This window comes from Talpa occidentalis, unplaced genomic scaffold, assembly GCF_014898055.3.
Source record: "Talpa occidentalis isolate TD23 unplaced genomic scaffold, MPIMG_talOcc4v2.1, whole genome shotgun sequence".
Lineage (NCBI taxonomy): Eukaryota > Metazoa > Chordata > Mammalia > Eulipotyphla > Talpidae > Talpa > Talpa occidentalis.
The window spans coordinates 9,193,694-9,218,577 of NW_026555331.1; the positions used below are offsets into that span (position 1 = coordinate 9,193,694).

General features: G+C 42.4%; 1 protein-coding gene across 3 annotated transcripts in view; it reads left to right on the forward strand.

The window, feature by feature from the left end:
• The window catches only part of ADCY8 (adenylate cyclase 8), a 163,616-nt gene that overhangs the window by 98,516 nt on the left and 40,216 nt on the right, over positions 1-24,884 (forward strand). For 2 of the 3 annotated variants that reach the window (XM_037501680.1, XM_037501685.2), the window contains exons 8-9: positions 2,708-2,905; positions 16,705-16,805. In XM_037501680.1, coding sequence (XP_037357577.1) covers positions 2,708-2,905; positions 16,705-16,805 — 299 coding nt within the window. The remainder of the gene's footprint in view (positions 1-2,707; positions 2,906-16,704; positions 16,806-24,884) is intronic. The other variant, XM_037501690.2, reaches the window with a different exon arrangement.

Here is a 24,884-nt window from a genome sequence, read left to right on the forward strand (position 1 = left end):
TCCAACTTGCTGAAGTTCTCGATTTGATGTTGGTCTTTCCTTGAGCACCTATGTCCTGAAGGTATTAGGCACTAGCGTGATTGCTGGCCAAACAACAGGTATAATTGTCTTCTGTAATGACAAGGCAAATGATGAGAAAAGGCCTCACTGAACATGGGCTACCTGCACAAAATATTAGGAGTATATTACAAGGAATAAAAAGAATTACTTAGACAAGAAAAGAATTCTACACCTCAGCATCATCGATATTTTGAAGCAAAAGTCTTCCAAGCTCTAAATCAAAACCTGATGGCACCAATGAAAGAGAGGGCTTCCAAATTTCTCTCTCATTTGAAACAGGCACACCAAAGAACAATAGAATTTTGTGAGGGGTAAGGAAGCTCTGAGAGGAGATTTACTAGTCTTTTCCTTACAACAATGGTCAATGGCATAGGCATACAGGAAGCAACATCAATTTCTAATTTTCCCTGATGACATTTTCACCAATTACCATCAAGATGAGTAAAATGAGAACAAAGCAGAGAGGTATCCCTTGAATTAAATGTATTCAATGTAAAATAGCTTTTGTTCTGAAATTATATCATTCTTGTTGGGAAGAAAAATGTCTTTTATGAACTAGAGAGCTGTAGTTGAGGTATTTGCTGCTACCACTGCTGCTGTGACTTATATAAATCAGGCCCCCAAATATTTTTGAAGCTTCCCTTCCCCTGAAATCCAAAGGTCTAAGAGCTTCTGACAGCAGGAGGGGGCTGATTGAGCAGGTAGGGTTAATTTAGTTCAAGGAAAGAAAAACTCCGATTACAGAGTGCTAGAAATGTTAACTATGAATGTACCTAGATACTCGTAGAGATACTCATGGGGTCCAGCCCCACTCCCTAGTCAGGGAGCATGTTGGGCTCTCTAAGGCAGAATATATGGCCAGACAAGGACAGCTTGAGCCTCCCTTGCCACCTCCTTTTCCAGAACAGCGAACTCCACCTTGTCACTTTCCAAATTCATTTTCCAAGAGAATTTCCACCCAAGAAGTCAACAGGAGTGACACTGTGCAGCCTCCTCTGCCTTCTGGGATGCTGCTGTCAAAGCATACCATCCCCGAGGCTCCAGCCCTGTGCCCTGCATGGGTTCTGTCCTTCAATTTTCTGGAACATTGGTCCCTGCTTCCTTTTCTCTTTTCCAACCCATCTTTCCACCACTCATCCTGCCAAACCTCCCCCTACCATCTATCTCTTTCTCTGTGGCAGCATCCTTGGTCCTCAGAGCTGAAATGAACCACTTTGGCACCGTGAGAGCACCTACTTGGCTTTCTCCTGTGGCACATGCAACTCCCTCCCTTATCCTGGGACTGGAGAAGAGGGTTTCAGTCATTTCTACCCATGCTAAAGCCCTGCTATAGAATTCTTTAGAAGAATTTAGGTTGCATTGATTATCTCCATGAAGGGTCCAACTGGACCAGAGAAAGAGCCCTTCTAGAGTGGGCTAGAAGGCTCCACAAGGTCAAAGCCTGCGACCCTACCTCTGAAGTCAGAGGACTTGCCCCAGCTGTAGAGAAGCTGGTGGCTCCTGAGCACATCTCTCTGAGGCTCATGGAGAGAAGGGTTCTGGTGGAGGCTCCAAGACCCTGTCCACACCCACAGGCTGCCACTGGACGGCTCCTCCCTCTCATCTCCTGGGCTCTTAGCATGGCCACACTGGGAGACTGACAGAGAGATGTGGACACAGTGTATATGCACAGGGCAAGGGGCTTCGATTCCCCACTCCACAGGTGCACTGCAGCCTGTGTCTCTCCCCATGGAAATCTCTTGTGGTAGGAGATGAGCATTCCTGTCCTGACAGCCCTTCTGCTCCAATTTGCCCTTTTTGGCCAGAGAAATTGTCTTAAATTGGAGCAAGCATTGCATTTGGCCAGATCCAGCCAGTTGACCTTGTCACTTGCAGCTGAATTGCCAAGAGGTGACTCCCAGCCTATCCGGTGTGTCTCCATAAGCAATGCCATTTCCAGCTGTTCCCAGTGACCACTGAGGCCGACTGCTCCTTCCCCACCTTGTGCTGTTTAACTGTGTGAAATGGTGAGAGACTGCAGCTGCTTGCATTTTTGGCCTAAAGGAAATGAAACACATATATCTATATGGTCATATAGATATATAGTGGTCTATGGGGAAAAATATATTGGTGGAGTGTAAAAATCTAGCAATCTTTACGAAGCCTACGTTGCAATCTGTCCATGATAATGCAAAAACGAATAAATAAATAAAAGCAAGCCATGGACCCCAAGTCTCTCCACCACCACTAAAGGAAGACCCCACTAAAATGTGGGATCTGGAGGTGGAAGTATCTGTGGGCTTTCAGGCATATTTTACTTTTTGTCATCTGTCTGAGTTCTCTTCCTCTGCTACCAGGGTCGTGCCTGGTGAGAGAAAGATCCTAGATGACCATTTCCAAGCTGACAGCTCTCCAAATACCTGCACCAAAGGAATTCAGTGCACCTACATAGAGGAAAAGAAAGCGTCCCTTTCGATGTGGTCTTTTGCCAGGTTGTGTTTCTCTAAACCAAATGTTACCTGATCAACTGCTGTAGGTTTCACTGAATACAACTGCATGGAACGCTGTGACCGTTTGCAATGCAACCTGATCTAAAAACATTGCATTTTTCTTTTTAATCCAAAGGGGACTAGCAGGTTTATTGTGTTTGCATGTGCTTTCCCCCTAGACTCTGGCTGCCCTAACAAGAAATTCAATAAATCTACTTCCAAACCATCTTGCACAAGCTTTGCATGTCCAGTCTGGGCCTGAGGAAATTAACAAGAGAATAGAACATACCATCGACTTGCGGAGTGGCGATAAATTGAGAAGAGAGCATATCAAGCCTTTCTCACTGATGTTTAAAGACTCCAGCCTGGAGCACAAGGTAGAGCTGGGTCACTGCAGCGGCTCTTTTTCTGAAGTAAACGGTGGTAAATGTTGGTGGGACGAGAGCGAGCAGGGGCTGTGTTACCGGTTGGTTGGTTGGTTTTGCTGTTTGTTTGTGTATTTGTTTGGTTTGGTTTGGTCCTGTCTTGTCTTTTTGAAAATCATGAGCAGACTGAAGGCCATGAAAGGAAATGCTGGTTAGATAAAGAGCCTCAGCTCTGCACTTTCAGGAAAAGACACAAAAACAAAGAGCCCTTTACTGGCAGCATCCAAGGAGTCCCTTCCAGTTGGAGATTATTCACCCAGGATACATTAGCACCCACCTACCTTTGCTCTTAGGAATTCACAACAGTTGCAACCCTTGTACATAATGCATGGGGACACCCAATAGCTTGATGGAAGCATTAGCGATAACCTCGTCTTTCTCAGATTGCAGACACCTGTCCTCCCATTTTGCCAATTGTCCGCTGCCCCAGAGTCCCCCCCAATCTAGGCCTAATAGCTGGAAGATGGGATGTGGAATGAGAGTTGGGTTGAAATTCCACCTCTGCCTCTTCCTTGCTGTGTGACCTTCAGAAAGGGAAGCAGCCTCTCTGAGCAATGTACTGAGTTCCTCTCTATACATTGAGGAGAATGGGCATGCCTCCCTCGGAGGTGATGATGAAAGGCTCCAGGTGATGCTTTGATTAGGTTAAGTGTTTGAGAATGGCTGCCATGGCCATAGTGAGGATAATGTTTTTCCCGTGCCCCTCTCTATCACAGCTCCAAACTGTAAAGGGTTGTGGGAAGCTCCAAACTGTAAAGGCAGGTGCCATCCATGCTTAACAGGGCTGCTCCTTTGCCCTGATGGAAACTAACAGACTTTCCCTGACTGAACACAGGAGGCGCTTGGCTGCAGGAGCCTCAGGCATGAACAGCAGGGAATTTGCAAACACACTTCAGGAGTTTGATCTGATACTCTGCAAAGCTTCAGTGAGCAATTTTTTGTGAGTTTGCTCAGCTGCCTGGCAGAGTCTGCTGTCCTTGGTTTAGGGAGTTCACACTTCTATGCACATGCACATTCCCCGTGAGTATCTTTGCTAGCAACCTAAAGGTTACAAATCCAAAATTAAAACCTTCACCTGCAGTTCACAATTTGACATGCTTTGTGTCCTTGTACTAACAAGATGAAAAAAATCTTTGCCTCACTCTACTGCCACTCCCCACCAATAACAGGTGGACTTTTCATATACATAATATAATTAAGGACTAAAGTCCAAATTAAATGCATTTTCTTTCCTGGTTACACTGAAGGAGCTAGGAAGAACAGGGTGGTATTGCAAAGAACCTTCTCAATTAGCCTGTGTAAATAGCTGTGTCCAAACCTACACAAAACCCTTCCATTCATTGTTAGAGATGCATTTGCTTTGCTAATGACCTGATTCCTGCAGATTTAGATAATTTCTAATTTTTATAAAATCATGCTTTATTTAATCATGTCTGCATCTCATCTGCAGACATCTGGTGCTGGAGCAGGAATGATATGGGAGACAGTGTTTGAGATTTATCTCTGTGGCCAAGGGAGGTGCTTTTAGGAGGAGCAAAGAGCAGCATCCTGAAGACATGGGGCATCGCCCCTGGGCAGCCCAGCCTTGCCCCTTCTGGCGTGTGCTCTACCTGCGTGGCCCCAGGAGTGGAGGCAGGGGCACACCATTTCCCTGGCGTCAGGAAGACGTTCCTCCTTGGCGTCTCCTCTGCGATCCTCTCTGGAGGCTGAGCTATTGCTGAGCAGAGGCTATGCCCTGAGGAACTGTCACTGGCTGGTTATCAAAAACCAGGCCCTCTTCTAAGCTGTTCCCACAAAAATGACAAGTATAGAATAGATGTGATTTATTATGAGTGTCATTTTACATTGATGAAATAGAAACAATGAGAAATGATTATGTAGCTTGGTCAAACTCTGTCAGTTGAGGGGGTAGGATCCATGCCCGCAACACTGCTGCTCCCTGGAGCCCCTCAGACTAGTGCTGACAGATCCTTGGGTGAAGAAGACAATCTCTACTATCTTCATCACCTCTTTGAACCTTGGATGTGGTCGGGGCACAAGGGAAGTGTTAGGGAAAGAGATTATATAGGAAAATATCTCAGAGCTTGAAGATCTTCAAACCCATAAAAGAGCACCTAGTATCAGTGTGCGTCTACTTTGTGCCTGTGTCTATAGGTTTATGGTATCCCAGTGAAACATTACTGCCCTGCAGACAAAAGAGAAACAGCCCCTGTAGAGGTCAAACAGAGGTCATTCATCTCTAGTCCAGGGGCCATGTTGGCTTAACGTTAAGGTACCGTCGACTGAGAGATTCTCCATTTTTTATGCAGCTCTAATGAAAAAAAAAAAAAAAACAATATTGGGAAACACATACCCCACCCCCCTAAAGTGGACTTACACCCTCAGAGTAAGGACGTAGAAAAATAAAAACCCATCCAGCCATCCAGGAGAGTGAAGAATCCTACAAGCCTACACCCTAGTATTGGGTTAGATGGGAAAAAAAAGAAAAGGGAATAAAAACTATATCTGCATAACTTTGCTGCCTGAATTCACTTTCTGAATGTGGTCTTTAAAAAAACTTCAGAGAATGCAATCTGAAGGGGCCCCAGTTGATATTGCCCCCTGGTTGCCAGAAGAAGCAATCGCTAGGAGTGCCAACGCAAGGCTTTAGGACTTGCTGGGGAGTCACATGCATTCTGATTTCAGGGACATTAAAATGTGAGGGGGTAAAAGCCATGCAGCTTCGAATTGTTGAAATATATATAGTATGTGAAACTCTAAGACCTTTTCTCTTACCATTGCCCTCCCGTACTTCTCAGGAGCAAGTTTGGCCCATTCAAACGTGCTTTCTGAAAGAGAAAGTAGAAAAGGAAGTGATTTTTCCCTTGGAGATGTAGGGAAGAGAGGGCTTTGTGGTGCTTGAGCAATACAAAGAGGTATGACTACGTAAATCTGTTCTCTTGTCCACCTTTAAGAGTGAATTAGAGAACACAAAATTCATTCAGACATTGCCTGGTTACATTTGCTTATAAAAATTAGCATAGCTGCCTGAGCAGTGTATGGTGAAGCCTACTTTTCTATGCCTCATGGAGTTGAAAAAAATATTTACTGAATGAAGACCCCAGTTAAGGAGAATGTTGGAGACTGGCTCTCCCCTGTAGCTGACCTCGTGATACTGTTCAGAATTCTAAGAATCAAAAAAAGTGGATCTGTTCAGACAGCAGTGGTTTCAGGGGAGAACACATAAATTCCACCCCTTTCTCTGCCAAGTCCTGTCAAGGGAGCTCGCGTGCGCACACACACATCTCTTCAGTTGAGCTTCAGAAAAGTGTCTTTATGAGTCGTGAGGGTTAACCATGTTGGGGCAGCAGATGCCCGGTGTCTGGTCCATTGCTTTGTGACATGGAGAGATGGACATCAGCTCCCGGTCATGTAGCAGTAGGAATGAGGATCTGAACTCCCCAGGGCCATCATGATTCTATCTCCTGATTGGCCTAAAACAAGCTTTACACCTGTTTTCTCAATAGAATTATTAATAGCCCCACCTTTTACTCTCAAAAACCAACAGTGTAGGTGGAAAGTCATGGAATCCAAGGTTTGCATCTCCATTGGCGGGAATGATCGTGCTCGACCCCTTCACTTCCCAGCACCCCCACGGGGGTGGGGGAGGCACTCCGGCTAGTCACCAAAGGCCTCCTCCAGGTCCTCCCCAATTTCTATCCTTTATTTTACTCTGGGGCTAAAATTTCTAAGGGAGTTTACGGATCTCAGAGGTAAACAGAAATCAGAATTATAGTGAAGAGTCATGGTGCTTATGACATATGTCAGATATTGGTGATCATATGGGACTTTTTTCCTTTTATGTGACTGTTTTCTTACTTAAAAAAAAAAGAATGAGTTTTCACTAAAGAAAGCTCTTGCCAAGCATATAAGACAGGAGAGAGAAAGAGAGAGAGAGAGAGAGAGAGACATTCTGGAATCTTACAACCCAGGTAAACCTCTCTGAATATTTGGCTTCCATCATGCTGGTCTTTCATGAATGTGAGTCTGTGTACTTATTACACAATTTTTCATCAAAAGGGCCTTTTTGTACATACTGCTTTGTAGTTGTGAAGCTTTCTTTGCTGGGGCCTTTTCCCATACCGGGAGATATTCAGTTACAAAATAATTTTTTTTAACTGCATCCAATTCCATTGCATATTCTAACCATTTTTGGTTCTTTTCTCAGTTTTTCACTGCCATGAACTATAAAACTACATTGCAGCGACCATTGGCAGTGTTAAGTCATGCATCTGTGCTTAATTACTTCTCTAAGATAAGAATTCCAAACATGAGCATCAAGTACTTGATAAGCATTTGGAAATTGCCCTGAAGAATTGTGGACAACTGTACTTTAAGCATTTGATAAATTGATTAGGGCTTGATAGCATCTCCTTGTCGTTTTTATCTCTGTAGTTATTGTTGAGGTTGAATGTTTCTATGTTTTTATGTTTGCATCCTTGTATTTCTCCTTTTGTAATTTGCACAATTGTCTTGCTTGTGTCATCTGTGTATTTATCTTGTTTGTGCTATTTGCACATTTGTCTTAGTTGCCTACTTTGACAATCGAACTCACCTCTGTCTTACTGATTTGTGAGTATTCTTTACATAGTGAAGGACTTAACTCAAAACACTTACAAGATGACATTTTTCAGCACATGGTCCTCATTTCTCTCTGAGGATAAGCCTCTCAATGAAGCTTAGGATGGGAACGCAATTAGTTACAATTGCGTAGGGATGTTTCCAGGCCAAAGAAACCCATCCAAAACCATTAGTAGTTTAAGAGGATTTAATCACATGGAAACACTTATTTGGAGTGACTATTAAACTTGCAGTTCCCAAATAATGTCACCACTCAGACTGAAGCAGTTCTGCATCCTGAGTAAGATGAGGATATGTTTAATATAGGCTTCAAAACTGATTGGCAACATATGCTTTTATATGGACATTTCAGTAGTTAAAATGAAGCCTTATCAATAACAATGAGATTTCTTTCCTTTTATCAATTTTGCTAGTCTTTCTGCTTCATTCTGACATTGTTTTCTTTGAGAAAAGGCCTCCTCCTTTTGTCATTGTGATGAATCTGACTCACCTTTTCCCCAAAATTCAGCCTACTTCTGCTCCACTTTGCAAAGTCCTCTTGTTTTATAGTCCTCTTTCCATACAGTTTGTGTTGAGGATGGGCCTGGTGGGTGCTTAAAAGGAAGTATACAGCTGTGCAGAAAGCAAATAACTTGGAGGCAAAAAAGAAAAAGAAGGAAGAGAAAAATTAAAACCATGAAAGTTTCTTTTATCCTCTATTTGCCTCACATAAACATACATGCACAGGTGCACACACCTGCAGCTAGGTAGGCACCACATATACACAGCCCATCACGGGCTCCTGGCAATACCCAGAACCCTGATGCAGGTAAACTGAAACGAGGGCAACATCATCACCCTAGATGTCCATATACATGTAAAAATCAAGTGCATAAGCAAACACATAAAATACCTCCTCTTAGGGAAGTGGAGAGAGGTATGGTAAGTCCTTGACTTATCCTTGGCCCATATGTCCAAAAAGGAGACTGGTTGGTATAAGCAGTCAAGGAATTATTTGTATTATCACAAGGCTGGAGAGAGCAGGCAAAATTGGAAATCATGTCCTAAGAAATCCAATGATAAATTAAACGACACTGCGCGAGCTTCAATTTTTACACACACACATCAGTGATCAGATTTTGCCCACCTTTTCTGTGATTATAATAATTCTGATAGTTTGTCCTAATCATAATAGCCATCTTATCTGGTCCTTGCTCTGAATCAGTTGAGTGCTGAGTATTTTCAAAACATTCGTTTAATGTTACTTTTTTCTGTCGCAGCTGTATAAAAACAAGAATTTGTCTCACAAGGGAACCTTTAGGTAATCCTTTGGCTGGGTACAGTTGGTTTTTATTTATGTCTAGAATTTCTCAGATTTCTCTATTCTTTCTAAAGAAAATTGAAGTTATATGGAAACTGAAAAGATTTCAGTGAAAACGCGGCCCAGCCTTTGAAATCTTTCTTCTTATGAGCTGTTGGAGTTAAAATGAGTGGGATAAGATAATTAAGGAGGAATTTGGCAAAGCAAATTGTTAGGCAAGTGAATAAATTTTCTGATTGCTTAAATGTTGGACTGTGGTGTTAGATAGCGAGAAAAAGTATATTTCTTTCTTAGAGACATTCCAAATTTGTTGAATGTCTCCATGTGTCATTCAGATGCAGGGAATGACATGGTCTCAGATGTTCTCACTCATTTTCTGAATCAGACACATCTTGATGATCAGGCAGACTAACGAAACACACTGCTGAGGGGAGCAGCGGGCATGGCAGGAGAGGTCTGTGCACCATGTGGGACCCTCGTCTGCGGCGGGGATCAAACTGGCGCTGCAGAGGCTGCGGGCAGCTTCACAGCCCAGCACTCAACCACTGCACCACCAGGGGAGGCCCACCTGTTCATTCTTGATATCACTTTGTAAAATACTGCTATTTCTACCTCTAGGTAGTCAAATGATATCAAGTACCATATCACTTGTATTTTTGTACCGGACCAATTAGCTACCTCCAGTCCCATAAAGCCTGCATTTTCAGAGTCAAAAGTACAAATTTCACCTATTCTGTGTAGAATGACAGAATTCTGACAATGTCAAGTCAATAGTTATTTTCCCACGCCTTGAAAGTCCTGTGCTTCATGAGTGAACATCACCGTCACCTACTGCCAATGACTTCCAGGCAAGGAACACAGAAATAGCTATCAAAATATGGCCTCACCATGGCTTGGGGTGCTGGGCCAGTCAAGAAAGGAAGGGTCTCTTCTCCCAAAGATGGGTAGATTTGGGGGAAGGTGAAGAAGAATATGGGTTGGAAGTTTTTTGTTTTTTTTTTTTTTTTTTTTTTTTTTTTAAGATTTATTTTTATTTATTTATACAAGCACTGGGTACAGTCAGAAGCACGGGAGGGTGAGAGAATTCACCAGAGCCAGAGCGGGGAGCAGAGCAGGCAGAAGGACTGAAGTACACTGCTGAGGGGAGCAGCGGGCGGCAGGAGAGGTCTGCGCGCCATGTGGGACCCTCCTCCAGTGGCCGGGGAGCAGCCGGAGATCGAACCGGCACTGCAGAGGCTGCGGGCAGCTTCGCAACCCAGCGCTCAACCGCTGCGCCACCGGGGAGGCCCGGGTTGGAAGTTTTATGAAACTCTGCTTGGAATTCTCATGTCAGCCAAGCCCTGCCAGCAAGGAAGAGCATAATGTAAGAAAATGTAGTACCATTGAGGGGGTATCTTACCAGCCTCACTCATCTTAAGCTGTCCACCTTAGGTATGTGTTTGCAAGGTTCCTTATGAGGCACCTAAACATAAAGCAATCCACCTTTTGTTCAAAAGTTACATTATTTGGAGGGAAGTAGGCCAGTGAGAAATCCCTGTCACTCATTAAAATCACTCCTGATAATGATTTGATTAGATAGTGGACACCAAGATAGGGAAATGGTATATTTCAAAATAAGAAATTATTGGAAATTAACCCTTTGCTCTTTTTTTTTTTTTTTTGCAATTATGCCTTTTACCCATATGATCCATTGAAGGATGCACTAGCCATTGCCATGCTACACAGTATATGAACTTAGCAGAGGTTAAATTCCTCCTGCAAAATGAGCAGATTACCCCTGTTGAGAGTCTTCTTTAATTTAACTAACATTAATTAATATTAATGAGGATCTGCTAGGAAATTATCTTTCTTCAACTAGATTCATCCAAAGATGAAATGAGCTCTCAAATGAGGGTTTGATTTCCCACATCACTGAAAATATCCAGGGTAGGAGTTAATGGCTCTTTTCTCAACGATTTTACTGAATGAAATCAGCGTTTATAAGGATTGGGCCAAGGAGACAAATCTATCCAATTCACCTATAAAATTGTATAATAAAAGTATAGAGTAGGATTTTAGTTTGAACAATGAACTGCGTAATTGCCTTGATTAGAAGCATGCCCTCCATCTTTGCAGAGGTGTCAGCACCTTTTAGTGAAGAATCTAGGAGAGAACAGTGATTTTTCTTCCACACACCTAGGAAGACTTCTCAGGGCTGTCTCGAGCACAGAGGTGTAGAGAAGTAGAAACTCTATCACCTCTGCAAAATAACATACCCAGTCACCTTCTGTGGATGAAGCATCAAGAATGAACTTTTCCTTCATGAACTCAGACTTGGGTTCCAGGATTTCTTTTAACAGATTTAAGAACCATAGGTCTTTGTGGTTTTGATTTCATTTCTGAAGATGCTTTTCAAGAGAATGCAGAGCTAACTCCCCAGACATGGACAATGGAGCATCACTTCTACCTGCCCCAATTCTTTAGAAGGGACTTAATCTAACCAAGTAGGGAATTTTTCCTTTCAAAAAATTTTTTTAATGGTGGAAAGATTGTGGTCTCTTTTCTTCTGTTGCACTTAAAGAGAATCCACTGGTTTTTTTGGTTGACCTTTCCAAGCCTAAGAAAAGGGCTCTTTGCATTGTTTTGTGCTGGATCCATATCCACCGATCATGAAAAGGCAGCTGTGTCCATTTATTAAATTAATTCACAGAGAGTTTTAAGGGCCAACATTTGCCCAGCTCATGCTTCACTTTCATTCTAACCAAGATTTACATAGACTTGAATTTTTCACACACCCCTTTTCTGGTCGTATAAGTCACATTGCTGACACACTGTGAAGAAGAAGAAGAAGACCTGAGTGAAAATAGCAAAGTAGCATCAGGTAATAGAGCCGTAGATTCTCTGAGTTGGCCACTCATGGGCAACGGTGACTTATTTGCTCTCTGCAAGCCACAGCAGAGCATTCCTCGACTGCCTACGGAGTATAGCTCATATCACAAGGCAGACCCAGGGACGCCCAGGCCACTGTTGACCTGATTACGTGACTGTCTCTGTGGTGGTCTCGGGATAACTCTGCCTGTGATAACATCAAATACTTTGCTGACTCAAATGTTTCTTGACACATGGTCACGATGTCCCTGTAGAGGCAGGAACGGGCACAGTGCAGGTTTTCTGATCCCATGCAGACCGGGTAAAGGAGGAGTCAGAGTCCTCAATGGTTTTTTGCAGGTCTTTTATTGGGGTTCACCAGGCATATGGCAGGCAGGGGTGCTGGGGGGCCGGGAGACTGGCAGGCCTCCCAGCCCCCAGCAAGTCCTCACTCTCTCTGGGCTCCCTGGCGTTCTCTGCTTCTGCTTCTTTGCTTCTCTCATCGGCTTCTTTCTCAGCTTCTCTTGGTGTCCCCGTGACGCCGTCCTTAAAAGCCCAGTCTCAGCCCAGGTGAATCCCATCTACCTAGGCCCACACCCTACTCCAGGTGCCCGCCATCAGGCATGCATTCAGGCCCCCAAGGATCCATCATCTATCCTGATGGCAGGAGGGCAGAAAAGCCTGACATTTTTCCTTACCCTACAGTCCCCTTCCCTGTCCCTCGTAAAACCTTGTCCCCCATTCCTCTTCTACCCTCCGGACCCTATTCCTCATACCATTGTCCCATGATCAGCCTTTACTAGCCCATGTGCTTTCAATAAATGGCACAAGAATTTGTACTCAAGTAGCAGAGTCTTGCCTTGCAAACCTGCTCCACGACTGTTGTGTCCCTCATTGTGTTCCCGTAGCAGAGCAGCAACAAAGTTCCTGTCCCAACATAGAGCCAATAATAGTTTGAACTTAGGGATCAAACTTCTTGAGTTTTCTAGTCATTGACATTCTGGTTGAATTTCTCAATTATTGATGAGTAGGATTTTCCTCAAAGTGTTGTGAATGAAATGAGATTATCCACATAAAGCACCATATAGCATGGCGCCTACTTGCCCTAAGCATTAACCTTTATTATTCAAATCATCAAATCGATGTTGACCATTTCCTGAATCAACCAAAATCCTACATACGAAAAATCAATAATCATCCCGATTCTCATCTAAGCTTTCAAATGAAGCATTTTAAATTATTTCCAAGGAGCAGGTCATTTGAATTGGCATTAATCCCCTTCACAGGTGACTTAAGTACTGCCTTCAGTCATTTTCTGCCCACGCATGATCTCATGAAATAAACACTCCACTGGGAGTCAAACGTTGTGACTTATTGTCCATTGCTAGAAGATTGGAACAAGAAGATGTGGTGCATACACACCATGGAACACTATACAGCTGTAAGGAAAGACAAATGCTGCCTTCTATAGCAAAATGGAAGGAGTTGAGGGAGTTATAGTAGTAAAGCAAATCAGAATGCAAAGACAAACATCCGACATTCCCAGAGTAGATGACTCAATAAAGTAAAGGCTTAGGAAAACTAGTGAACATCAATGAAAGAAGTGTGGCTTCAAAGTTAAGTGGGGGAGGGGGAGAAAGAAAGGGCTAAGGGGATAAAAGAGATGGTAGTGGGAAAAATAATTTAGAAGTTAAATAAATAATATAAAAATTCCCCCAAATCAAGAGAAATAAAACTCCAATAGAAAATAGAACCAAAAATTAAACAAAAAGAAATGTGATCCAGCCTGAAACTTGCTAACGACTTCCTAATTGACCTTCACAAATGCTTTCCCATATCTGATCCACAAGTTCCTTATCTGAAAAATACATTTATATAATTGCCAAGTTCTCTTGCAGATCAAGGAGTCAGTGAATTAGCATAGTCCAGAAATCATCTCCAACAACACCTTTCCTAAAGTACTTGGAAAAGTGAAGGATTCTACTTCTCTACTTTTTTAGGAGGCAAGGAAGGGGGGAGGATCTTTTCCTAAGACCAGAAACCATTTATAATATTGTGATTCCCTTTCAAAGAATCTTTTTTAACATCATGGGCCAAATAGTCCACAACAAGTAAGAGGCCCCTACTGAGTACAAGCACAGGGGTTGAAGAGAGAATAGAAATGTTCTGAATGGTGATGCTGTGGTTGAAAGGCAGGCTTCTAAAAGGTATAGCAATGAAATAAGTCTAATTATTTGATTAATAGAAACATGTAGATAAGGTTATCAAGTGCTTGAAACACTTTGTATATAATAATTCAATTTATCCTCCTAGCAACCCTTATGACAAAACTCCTACAATTATGTCCATTTTCTAGATGAGGAAACTGGAAGAAAAACTTAATAAATTTGTCCAAGGTTGCATACTTAGTAAGTAGTAGAACTGGGCTTCAATTTAAGTAGTATAACTCTAGATTAGTCTATGTTCTTTACTAAGATTTAAAAAAAAAAAAAAGATAAGCAGGGCCAGGTAAGGACAGAACAGAAGTGGGATATGGGATCTCTAACTGTGGCAGGAGGGGCATCTGTGTAACTTAATATAGCGGTGAGCCAGTGTTCAGACTTTCACAAATCAAGAGGAAGTGAAATGAATCACCGCTCAACCTCAGTATCCTAACATCCTGAGCCAATTAGGAATTTTCTTTCTGTAGTTCTGCTCTGCATCGCGCTTCCACAGTTAGTGCATTCCATCTGAAACTCACTATTTTGTATTTAATATCAACTCTCACAAATATTATGAGATTCTTTTTCATGTAACAGGGGTATGCACTGGAGTTTGAAGATGAAAATAATGGCGTGTTTTAGTGTTACAAAACTGATGGGTTGTGTTAATTTATTGGACAGACAGGTAGCATGAGGCTTTGCTCACAGAGTGGATGGAGTCAGTCTCTCTACTTTGTCTCTACCAAGCTTTTTTGCTATATGAAAAAATGAAGTGTGAAGCCTTACACAACTTGGAACAAATGATAATTATGTGACATTTTTTAATCTATCAGTCAAAATCATTCAGGACAGGAATCAGTACATAGACTTGTGGTCTGTAATAAAGGACCTTGTCATAATGAGAATTGGCCCCAAAATGAAAAGCGATTCTTTGCAAAGAACTGAGCTCTCAGGCACTGGAAGTGGTTAAGATGAGACGTTCCAAACCCCAAAGCCCAGCTCAGAGAAGAGGAATTCACTTCCTCCAACAAATCAGAGAAGGTCACCTGATGATAATCACTGGGTGTTTGAGTTGCTATCAGATACATTATGGAAGGAGTCCCTGAAGGCTCCATTATAACTCCTAGATAGTGTGGTGATGATGATGGTGGTGGTGGTGATGGTGATGATGATGGTGGTGGTGGTGATGATGGAGAAGACAAAGGGAGGGAAGACAAAAAAAGAGAAGCATCATGTACACTAAACATCACCAAAGTTTTAAAGATTGCATTATAAAATCTATATAAGTAAGCAGTCAGCCAACAAAGAATAATTAGATCTTGTGCATGGATTGTTAAATAAAGTTCAGACATTTATATTTCTTTGAATGAACTGCTTTGTAACAACACATTATTTTCAAGCTGGTGCGTGTGGTCTTTATGACTGCGCTCTGCTCTGAGGCAGCACTGTTGGCCACTATTGGGAAGAGATTTTCTGAGGTTTTATCAGGAGTGAGGATGACTTGTAGTGATTCTTCAGGCCCATGTCCCAAAATCCTCTCCAGATACCACGCTGACACCAATCTCAAGAAGAAAATCAGGGCCTCATAGAGCAATGAATGGATGTGCAGACTCTAGTCAGCTATGGCTACCCCAAACCTTAGCCAGGACACTATGCAGAGCATCCAGCCTGCAACCCAACCCACACCAGGATGTCAGCAAGAAAATAAAAATCCCAAAACTGTTGATCATGAAACCACAGCACGATAATTTGGACTCATTGTGTTATTTCATTGACCTATGGCAAACATTCTGTTGGTACCATCGACCTAGAACCCGAGGTGTCCCGAGAGCTTTTGACTGGCTTCCCTTGTACAGTAATTCCATGGAATTCAAATCAGCATCTATGAGTCCCAAAGCCTGGCTCAGCTTTCTGTTCCCCACTGCTCTGTGACCTCCAGCAAGTCTCTAGGCCGCTCTGGAATTAAGGTTAAATGACAGACTTAGTTTAGGCTCATTTTAAGGTGTTTTTCACTTTTAAAAAACCCCTTCTTCCTTCTCAAAGAAATGGATTCTATTTCAGGGTAGTGACTCCAAGATGACTCAGGAAACTAGGCAGGGCCAAGGCAAGCGCACATTCCGTGCAGACCTTGCAGAGGCTTTTAAGACCGGACAATGAAATTACTGAGTACTCTGGATAATCAAAACAAAGTTACCTCGTTTCCCCAGGCCACCTTGAGCAGATGGCAGAAGGGTGTCGAGTGCCGTGGTCAATCAGTCTTGGCGTCTGCTGTGAAATGAAGGGCCGCACTGGCTGCAGGGCCCGTGGCTGCTTTCTACACTGTCTCATAAACGTAACTTCCAATAGTTTTTATAAGAGCAGAAAGGCTCTCCGGGAAAGCATGTCCTTGTGTCCCCACACCTAGCTGGAAATAGAGCAAGATCCTTGAATGACTTCCATTTACTCATGAAGAAAATCAATGTGAATTTGATAGGCTGCATTTATGGGTGTGTTTTCTTCTGTTTTTGTTAAAATTATGTTAGTTCCTAGGGAGAGGAAAAACTGGGTAAGTGCATCTTGCAAAGTGAGTGCTCCTGGGCATTCATGGGAAGCTTGGCGGGAGGGATGTGGATAATGTCCTGTGAAGCCTGTTCTGACATCGATTCCGGTTAGTTTTAATATTTAATTGCCTTGTCTCTTCTTGCTTCTCCACCCCACTCCAAACATCGGTAAAATTCAACACTTTCTAAAAGCTCAATTCTGCTGCAAAGTAATTTATTCTCCTTTTTTTTTTTTAATTACAGTATTCTCAAATGAGGGATGAAGTATTCAAGTCCAACTTGGTCTGTGCGTTTATCGTTCTTCTGTTTATCACGGCAATACAAAGTTTGCTTCCTTCTTCAAGGTAAATAAAAAGGGCTAAGTTATTGGGTGAAATGTCTTTGTGAGCTGATGGTCCCTCACCTGGAGCCAGTTAACGGACCATTACATGGGATAAGAATTGAAAATAACTGACTGGATCCAGGATCCATAGCAAAATGTTTGACAATATCAGAATCTGTTCCAGTTATCTTACTCTGAATATTAATGTCATTACTCTGTCAAGGCAAGTCTTTTACCAAATCTTAATAATAAAATAGGCTTCCTCTTATTTGACATTGCACTTGTGAGTGCAGAAAGTAAGTGTAGAGCCTGCTTCACCATTTCCTTGCTCACTTGTTAATTACCTCTTTGGTGTTTGTAGTAGATACAGCACCATAGCTTCCTGGATTAGCAATAACAGTGCTTTACTGGTATTGCAACCACCTGCCATTGTTCCACTACTTTACCTATAATAACTCATTGAAACCCACATGACAACCCTGTGAGGTAAGTACTATTAACATCCCAGCCTTAAAAAGGTGAGAAATGGGCCTCCACTGGTGGCCAGCAGTTGAGCACTGGGCTACAAAGCTGCCCACAGCCTCTGCAGTGCTGGTTCGATCCCCAGCCACCAGCGAGGGTCCCACATGGCGCGCAGACCTCTCCTGCTGCACCCGCTGTTCCCCTCAGCAGTGTATTTCGTCGGTCTGCCTGTTCTGTTCCCCGCTGTGGCTCTGGTGAATTCTCTCACCCTCCCGCGCTTCTGACTGTACCCAGTGCTTGTATAAATAAAAAGAAAAAAAAGGTGAGAATTGAGGATCAGAGTAATTAGATAAGTTGATTGAGGTCTCACAGTTGAAAAATTTTTCAGGCTGATGGCAAACCCCGGGAAGTCTCTTCCAGAGTCCAGGTTACTGACACTCTCTTAGACACACACGTCTATCTTACAGGTTGTAGAAGAAAGAGCCAGCATTTGAACCCAGCTCTAGATAAGTCCAATGGCCATGCTTTTTGCTCTCTCCTGCACCATAAGGTACTTGCTACCTTAAACTTAAAAGAGTCCCTTCTCCTTAAACTTGTCATGAGTTTTCCCCATTCATGCATTAAAAATAACACCAATGAATATTTGTTAGGGGTATAATGAAGGCAGAGCCATGTGTCAGACTCTGAAGATAGTATAATTTTGCAAGAGGAGGTCTGCAATACTGTAAAATGTAATTTAGTGGAAGAGAGACATTAAAAATGGCTCCCAGTTACTGAGCACTTAGTGCATACTAAGAAAGTGTTAAATCCTTTGCATGTTTTGTCTTAATAAAGCAAATAACTAATAAGCAAGGTAACATTCCAAATCCCATTTTATAAAGTCACGTGTCTTTATAATGGCTGAATTGAGATTTGAACCTAAAGACAGTGTCTATACTTTTAGCTACTTAAATGTTTGTATCAAAGTGATTCTTTTGGTGATTCATTCTGATTAGGTGGATTAAAGAAATTTTGGCATAAAATGTGATATTTTGAATTGAGTAGAATGAGGGAGAAAGAGTCAAAAAATATTGCCAGTGGAGAAAACAGTGCTGGCAAAGACACAGAGGAATGGAAGAGTGTTTGTGAAATAGTGAGTAAATGAAGAATCTAGAGTGAAAGATGTGGTGGGCACTTGGAAAAGAGAGGGAGCTCGCAGGCAGTCATTGTCTAAATGCACCTTAAGGAAGTTAGAGTTAATCCTGGGGGCAGAAAAAAGATGCTGCAAATATTTGCAGAAGGTCATGGAATGATTTGTAAAGGAAAGACATTCACATTAACTAATACACAGCAGCAGTGTTTCACCTTTTCTGAACTAGCAAGGGCATTAGAAGTATAAAGGGGCGTGCTGGAAGATGATGAGAGAGGTGACATTTTTTAAGTCCCTCAAAATTACCAAATATCTGATCAACTAATAGCAAAGCTAAAAACCTCATGGCCTAGACTAACAACAGGAATAGATGGATGTGGTAGCCCCAGAAATTCAAAATCAAAAGTAGGTAGTGATAATCTCTCAATAGTCCCACCATTGATGTGGTTTTTTGTTGTTGTTGTTGTTGTTGTTTTTTGTGGGACCCTCGCCTGCAGCCGGGGAACGAACAGGCGCTGCAGAGGCTGCGGGCAGCCTCGCAGCCCAGTGCTCAACCACTGTGCCACCAGGGGAGGCCCTGATGTTGTTTTTATTCTGCCATAACAAGAAATGAGTTGTCATGTCATAGAAAGACATGGCTTAATCTTAAGTGGATATTCCAAAGTGAAAGAAGTCTGAACAGCCTAGATTCTGTAATTCCATTTTTATGACATTCTAGAAAGAACAAAACTGTAAAGACAATAAACAGTTCAGTAACTGCTAGTGAGGAGATAGGCTCAGGAGATTTTTTTTTTTAGGGTGGTGAAGTTATTCACTATGATACTGTAATGGTAAAGACACAATATTATGCATTCATGAAAACTGATAGAACTTTACAGCACAAACAGTAAATCCTAATGTGTACCATATTTTTAAATTATTTCTAAGTTCATGGGGTTCTATGATGGAATCAGACTGTGATAAAACAATCTAACTGAATTAAAAGTGTAAAACAGTCTCACTAAAAAGAGTGGGGAGAAAATGTGGTTTCCCAGGTGACTTTAGAAATGAGTGGCGTCTGGAGGGCTAAAGGCAAAAAGAACCACAAAAGAGCACAGTACTCTGCTTGATAAAGGTGTTTCTACTAGAGGGACACATTAACAACTTGAATCCACTGTATGTGTGCACTGTAATTCAACAATTAAGTAACTGAATGGCAGATGGCAGAAGACAAGTTTTCTGTTGTTAGAGTGGAAGTTTACAGATAAACAAGGAGTAAAGGCTAGAATGATTCATATGGCAATGATTTGGGGCTAGAGATATCAGCATGAATTCATTTAGCTTAATATAGATATTGGTGATTAAATATAGAAATGCTTATGAATGTGTTTATATACACAGATTAGAATACACACATACATTTCCTTGCTCTGCCAGTGGGGAAGACTCACAAATGACAACTTAGTAGTAATGAGCAAATCCAGCAATGGACACAAAGCTGATCTAGCTTTTAGTACAATATCCAATAATAGAACCAGAAATGACTGATTCTAAGACAGAGGGAGGAAATATACAAGGTGAACTTGAAATGGACTATAGAGCCAAAAAATTTTAAAAATGTTAAAAAAAAACACTCACAGCCATAATGGTGGAGATACATCAAGGGGACACAGGAGTCAACTAAATGAACTCCCAAAAGCCAAAACTGGAACTTCAACAAAAATATAAATAATATAGTATTGGATTATAACCCAAAACATAAGATCAACGTCCATGGTCTGTACTGATACAAATAAATGGTTGAATGATATAAAGAATCAAATCACCCATACAGAAAAATTCCACATGATTTATGTAGATACTCTGTCCTCAATGACATGGTGCTAACTTCCTTAACAATGGCTATTCTGAAAGAGACTTTCCTTCAAAGAGCACAGTCTAAATGAGGGGAAAATATAGAGGAAACTGAACAACACTGCCTCAGTCAACTGATAAAGGTTCACATCAACTCTCAGTTACGTTCACAGGATGTGATGAGAACAGTCCAGAACCTCTGTGATCTTCCTCCTCCAAACCTAGCATTAATCATGAGAAACACATCAGACATCCCAAATGAAGGCCATTCTACAAAATACCTGACCAGTGCTCCCCAAACTGTCAAGGTCATTTACAACTAGAAAAGTCTTAGGAAATATCACAGCCAGTCTAAGGAGATACAACAACTAGAAGAAAGATGGCATCTTGGGTTGGGGATATAAATGTGGAAAGTTGTAGAAAGAGTATCCAGCCCATGAGCATAACGAAGGGTCAGACTATGGTCTTAAAATAACATGTCCCAGTTTTTATTTAAAAATAACTTTTTGGGAAGGTATGTGTGATTGTAGGGTAGGGGCAGGAAATATATAAATAAGCCTTAGCATCTTGTCCCTCTAGAAAGCAAGGAAGCAATCAAGCTTATCAGCCACATCCAAAGGTGCCATACTGAAGACATCCCCAACTGCCCAAAGATGCAATAATTTAATCTTCACTTTAGACAAATGCTAAAATGTTTAACCAAAATGCCCCAAATCTTTTTAACTTCTTGATTTAAAACGATACTTTTAAAGGTTGGTATCCTCTAGTGGATGATAAGGAACTTATTGATTATTGCAGAAACTGCTAAAAAAGGAAAAGAAACATTTTTTTCTGTCTTTGTGAATGAGCTGTTACCTCAAGATCATCAAATAGTCGTTGAGTGGAAACATCATAAAATTATTCAAGCTAATAAATTTTTTTTTGTTTTTGTTTTTTTTATTAGATAATAAATTTTATTGTTATATTCCCCATACAATTGCAGCCCCCCCATTCTGACCCCAATCCCTCCCTCCCGCCCCCCTAAAAGTGTCTCTGGTTCATAGTTTTTTGCTGATTTTGATTTTCACTTTCTTATAGTTATTCATTTTCCTGGTCCCTTATTTAAGTTTTCTAGATTCCTGCTATGAGTGAGACCATCCGGTATTTTTCTTTTTCTTTTTGGCTTATTTCACTGAGCATGATCCCTTCCAGCGCCATCCATGTTGCTGCAAATTGCATGTGTTTATCTTTTTTGAATGCTGAGTAATATTCCATGGTATATATGTACCACATCTTCTTGATCCAGTCATCTATTTTTGGGCATTTGGGTTGTTTCCAAAGCTTAGCTATTGTAAACAGTGCTGCTATAAACATAGGGGTGCAGGTGTTCTTTGGAATGGATGTTTCTGTGTCCTTTGGGTAAATACCTAGGAGTGGAATTGCTGGATCCTATGGAAGCTCTATGTTTAGTAGGTCCAGAAATCTCCACACAGCTTTCCACAGTGGTTGGACCAGTTTGCACTCCCACCAACAGTGCAGAAGAGTTCCTTTTTCTCCACACCCTCGCCAACATTTGTTGTTGCTAGTTTTTTTAATATGTGCCATTCTCACTGGTGTGAGATGGTATCTCATGGTAGTTTTGATTTGCATTTCCCTGATGACAAGTGATGTTGAGCATTTTTTCATATGCCTGTTGGCCATTTTCAAGCTAATAAATTTTAAGGAAAGTATAGAATTAAAATATCTCCATTTCCAACCCGCAATGAATTAACAAATGTAGGAAATGAACGTCAAAGGATGCTCTCAGCACAAAAGGAGTTGTGCTGACAGGTGCTCCTGGCAGGCACTCTAAGGGCCAAGCACAGGGGCCACAGCTGGGTCTGAGCAGGCCTTGGATCCCGGCGTCCAGTCTGCAGGAATCATGAGGAGCAGAGGATGCCCAGTGAGCATGAAGGCTTAAAATCCAGACAGTGGGAAATGTTGCAGGCCCGAGGGTGCCTATCCTCCAGTAAATAAACTGTAAAGAAAATAAAGGGATAAGAGAGGATCTATAGTTTTTTTTTAAGACTTAAAAAGTTGAATTTAATAAAAAGAAAAGCACAAGTCAAATTATAATGTCTGAAAATGGATGACGAAGTGTGATGAAGGAAAGTGATAGGGGGCGTGGGAGACAGGTCTGTGATTGGGACAGGGGAGAGCATGGGCCTGAAGGATGCCCTGCCAAGTTCTGGTTTATGTCCTAAGTGATGGTTACAAAGGCAGGTACTTGACAATAAATAACTAATTAAGCTATAATTTTATGTTGCTTTCCGATTTATGCTTTGTTTTGTAAATTTTTAAGTTTTTAATTAGCGCAAGAGAAGGAAGACCAGGGTCTGGTCTGGGCACTGGGACAGAGAGGTGACACGCGCCCGAGGTGGCAAGCATCACACTCCCCCCAACCCAGGCAGGCTCCCCTCCCACGGGGTTTGGCCGACAAGGTGTCTGATTCCTGGGATCAGGAAAGAGGCCTGGAACCCCACTCAGCAGCTGGCCAGATGGAGTCTCTAACTCTGGTGTGGTAACCGAAATACCAGCCAGCACCCAACCCCACTTGCTTGCTCCGTGTAGAGAGGAAACATGGCAACGAAGAAACTCCCGTGTAGGGCTCTCACCACGCAGTCCACATGTTGTGGGAATTGAGTGGCCTCTTGGGCCCCGACACAGCCTGAGTTCTCTTTGATGCCTTCTGGTTTCCCCTCCAACTCATTTTGCTTCTGCTTGATTCTTTGCAACTAAACAGATGGAAGGTGCCTGTCACCCGCACTTCTTCTGTCATGGATTTTTGAGCAGATGAGGCCGTTTCTGCTCATATGGCCACAGCTAATTCCCAGCTCCCAAAGCAAAAATTAATGGCCCCTACAAAGAAAGAGTGCTTGCCTGACTCTTCCATGCTTGTGTGCGTACACATGCTCCTTTCCAGAAGGGTAAACTGAGCAAAACCCAGAAAATACCTTTTGTGTTTATACAACACTGCGTCTAGGTCTGCATTCGCGGCCTGGTAGAGAGGATGGGCGGTGGGAGAGAAGAAAGAACCGGGAGCAGGAGGCCTTGGGTTTTCTTCTTGCTGTGCTTCTCACTAGTTGTATATATCTATTTCACCCCTCTGAAGCCTCGATTTTCTCCTCTGCATAATGGGAACAACAATGCCAGCTTCCCAGGACTGCTGCAAAAATTAAAATGCACCGTGCCGTTTGGATAAATTCTGGTTCCCTTTCCTGAGTCACACTATTTTCATCCTTTGCAGCAACTAAGAATACCTACCTCTTGGGCCTCCCCGGTGGCGCAGCGGTTGAGCGCTGGGTTGCGAAGCTGCCCGTGACCTCTGCGGCGCTGGTTCGATCCCCGGCTGCTCCCCGGCCACCACAGGAGGGTCCCACATGGCGCGCAGACCTCTCCTGCCGCCCGCTGCTCCCCTCAGCAGTGTCCTTCGGTCCTTCTGCCTGCTCTGCTCCCCGCTCTGGCTCTGGTGAATTCTCTCGCCCTCTCGCGCTTCTGACTGTACCCAGTGCATGTATAAAACAAACAAACAAACAAGTAAAATAAAATAAAATAAAAGCATGCCTCTATAAAAAAAAAAAAAAAATAAAAAAAAAAAAAAAAAAAAAAAGAATACCTACCTCTTGAGGCTGCTAGGAGGATCAAATGTACTTTTGGGCTTCGGGGCTCTTTGCAGATTCTAAAGGGAGTTACAAATGTCACCTTTCAGGGTGATCTGAGTCTCTGCTTCCTGATGGAGCACCAGCTGCTCGCTCATCCCCACTCCTCCCTGCTCCCTGGGCAAACATCAACTCGTGCTATCTGCCCTGAGACCCCGTTTGAAAGACAGACTGCCAGGAGAAATTAGAACTTTGTGTCTAGAAAGGATTTGAATAGAGCTGTTTGTAAATCCCTTGTCATGCTGTTTGAGACTCGGTTTCAGAACTGAAAGGTGTGCTTGCCTCTCGTGCACACAAACAATGAAAAAGCAAATTCAGAACCCGGGTGCAAGAGTAGCTCTATAATTAAATGAACGTTACAATCTGATGTTGGAATGTTTGTGTCTACAGAGATAAATGAATGTTGAGGAGATAGCACAGAGATTTCCAGAGGACTTTCAGCAGCTTGTTTAGAAAACCTGTCTTTGGAGGAACACTCTTCCCAGGGATCTTTAAAATGTTTTTTGATTTCCTGGATTTTACTGTGTATAGAGAAGAGTGATGTTCCTTTGAGTTCTTAGTATGTGCGAAGCACTGTACAGCTTTATTACTGGAACCTCACAGCTTCTTTTAAGAGGTGGGCTTAAAAATCTCAGTTTTGCAGATGAAAACATGAGGTTCAAAGACTTCCTTACTTTGGCCATGCTGTGTTACTGCTCACGTTTCAGAGCTACGGTCGCACATGCTGGGTATGCTCTTGCCACTGGATCACACGCCTGCCTTCCTCTTTAGTCCAGGCAGTTATTAAAATAATAGTAATAACAGAGACTGGTTGCCTAATAAACAATGAAATGTATTTCTCACAATTCTAGAGGCTGGAAATCCAAGATCAAGGCAGATTCAGGATCCAGTGAGGTCTCTTCCAGGATCACAGGGAGTCTCCTTGTTACAGGGCAGCCCCGATATAAAATGGGTTACCTGACTGTGGGTCCTCACCCGCGCGCTTAAAAGGAACTTATTA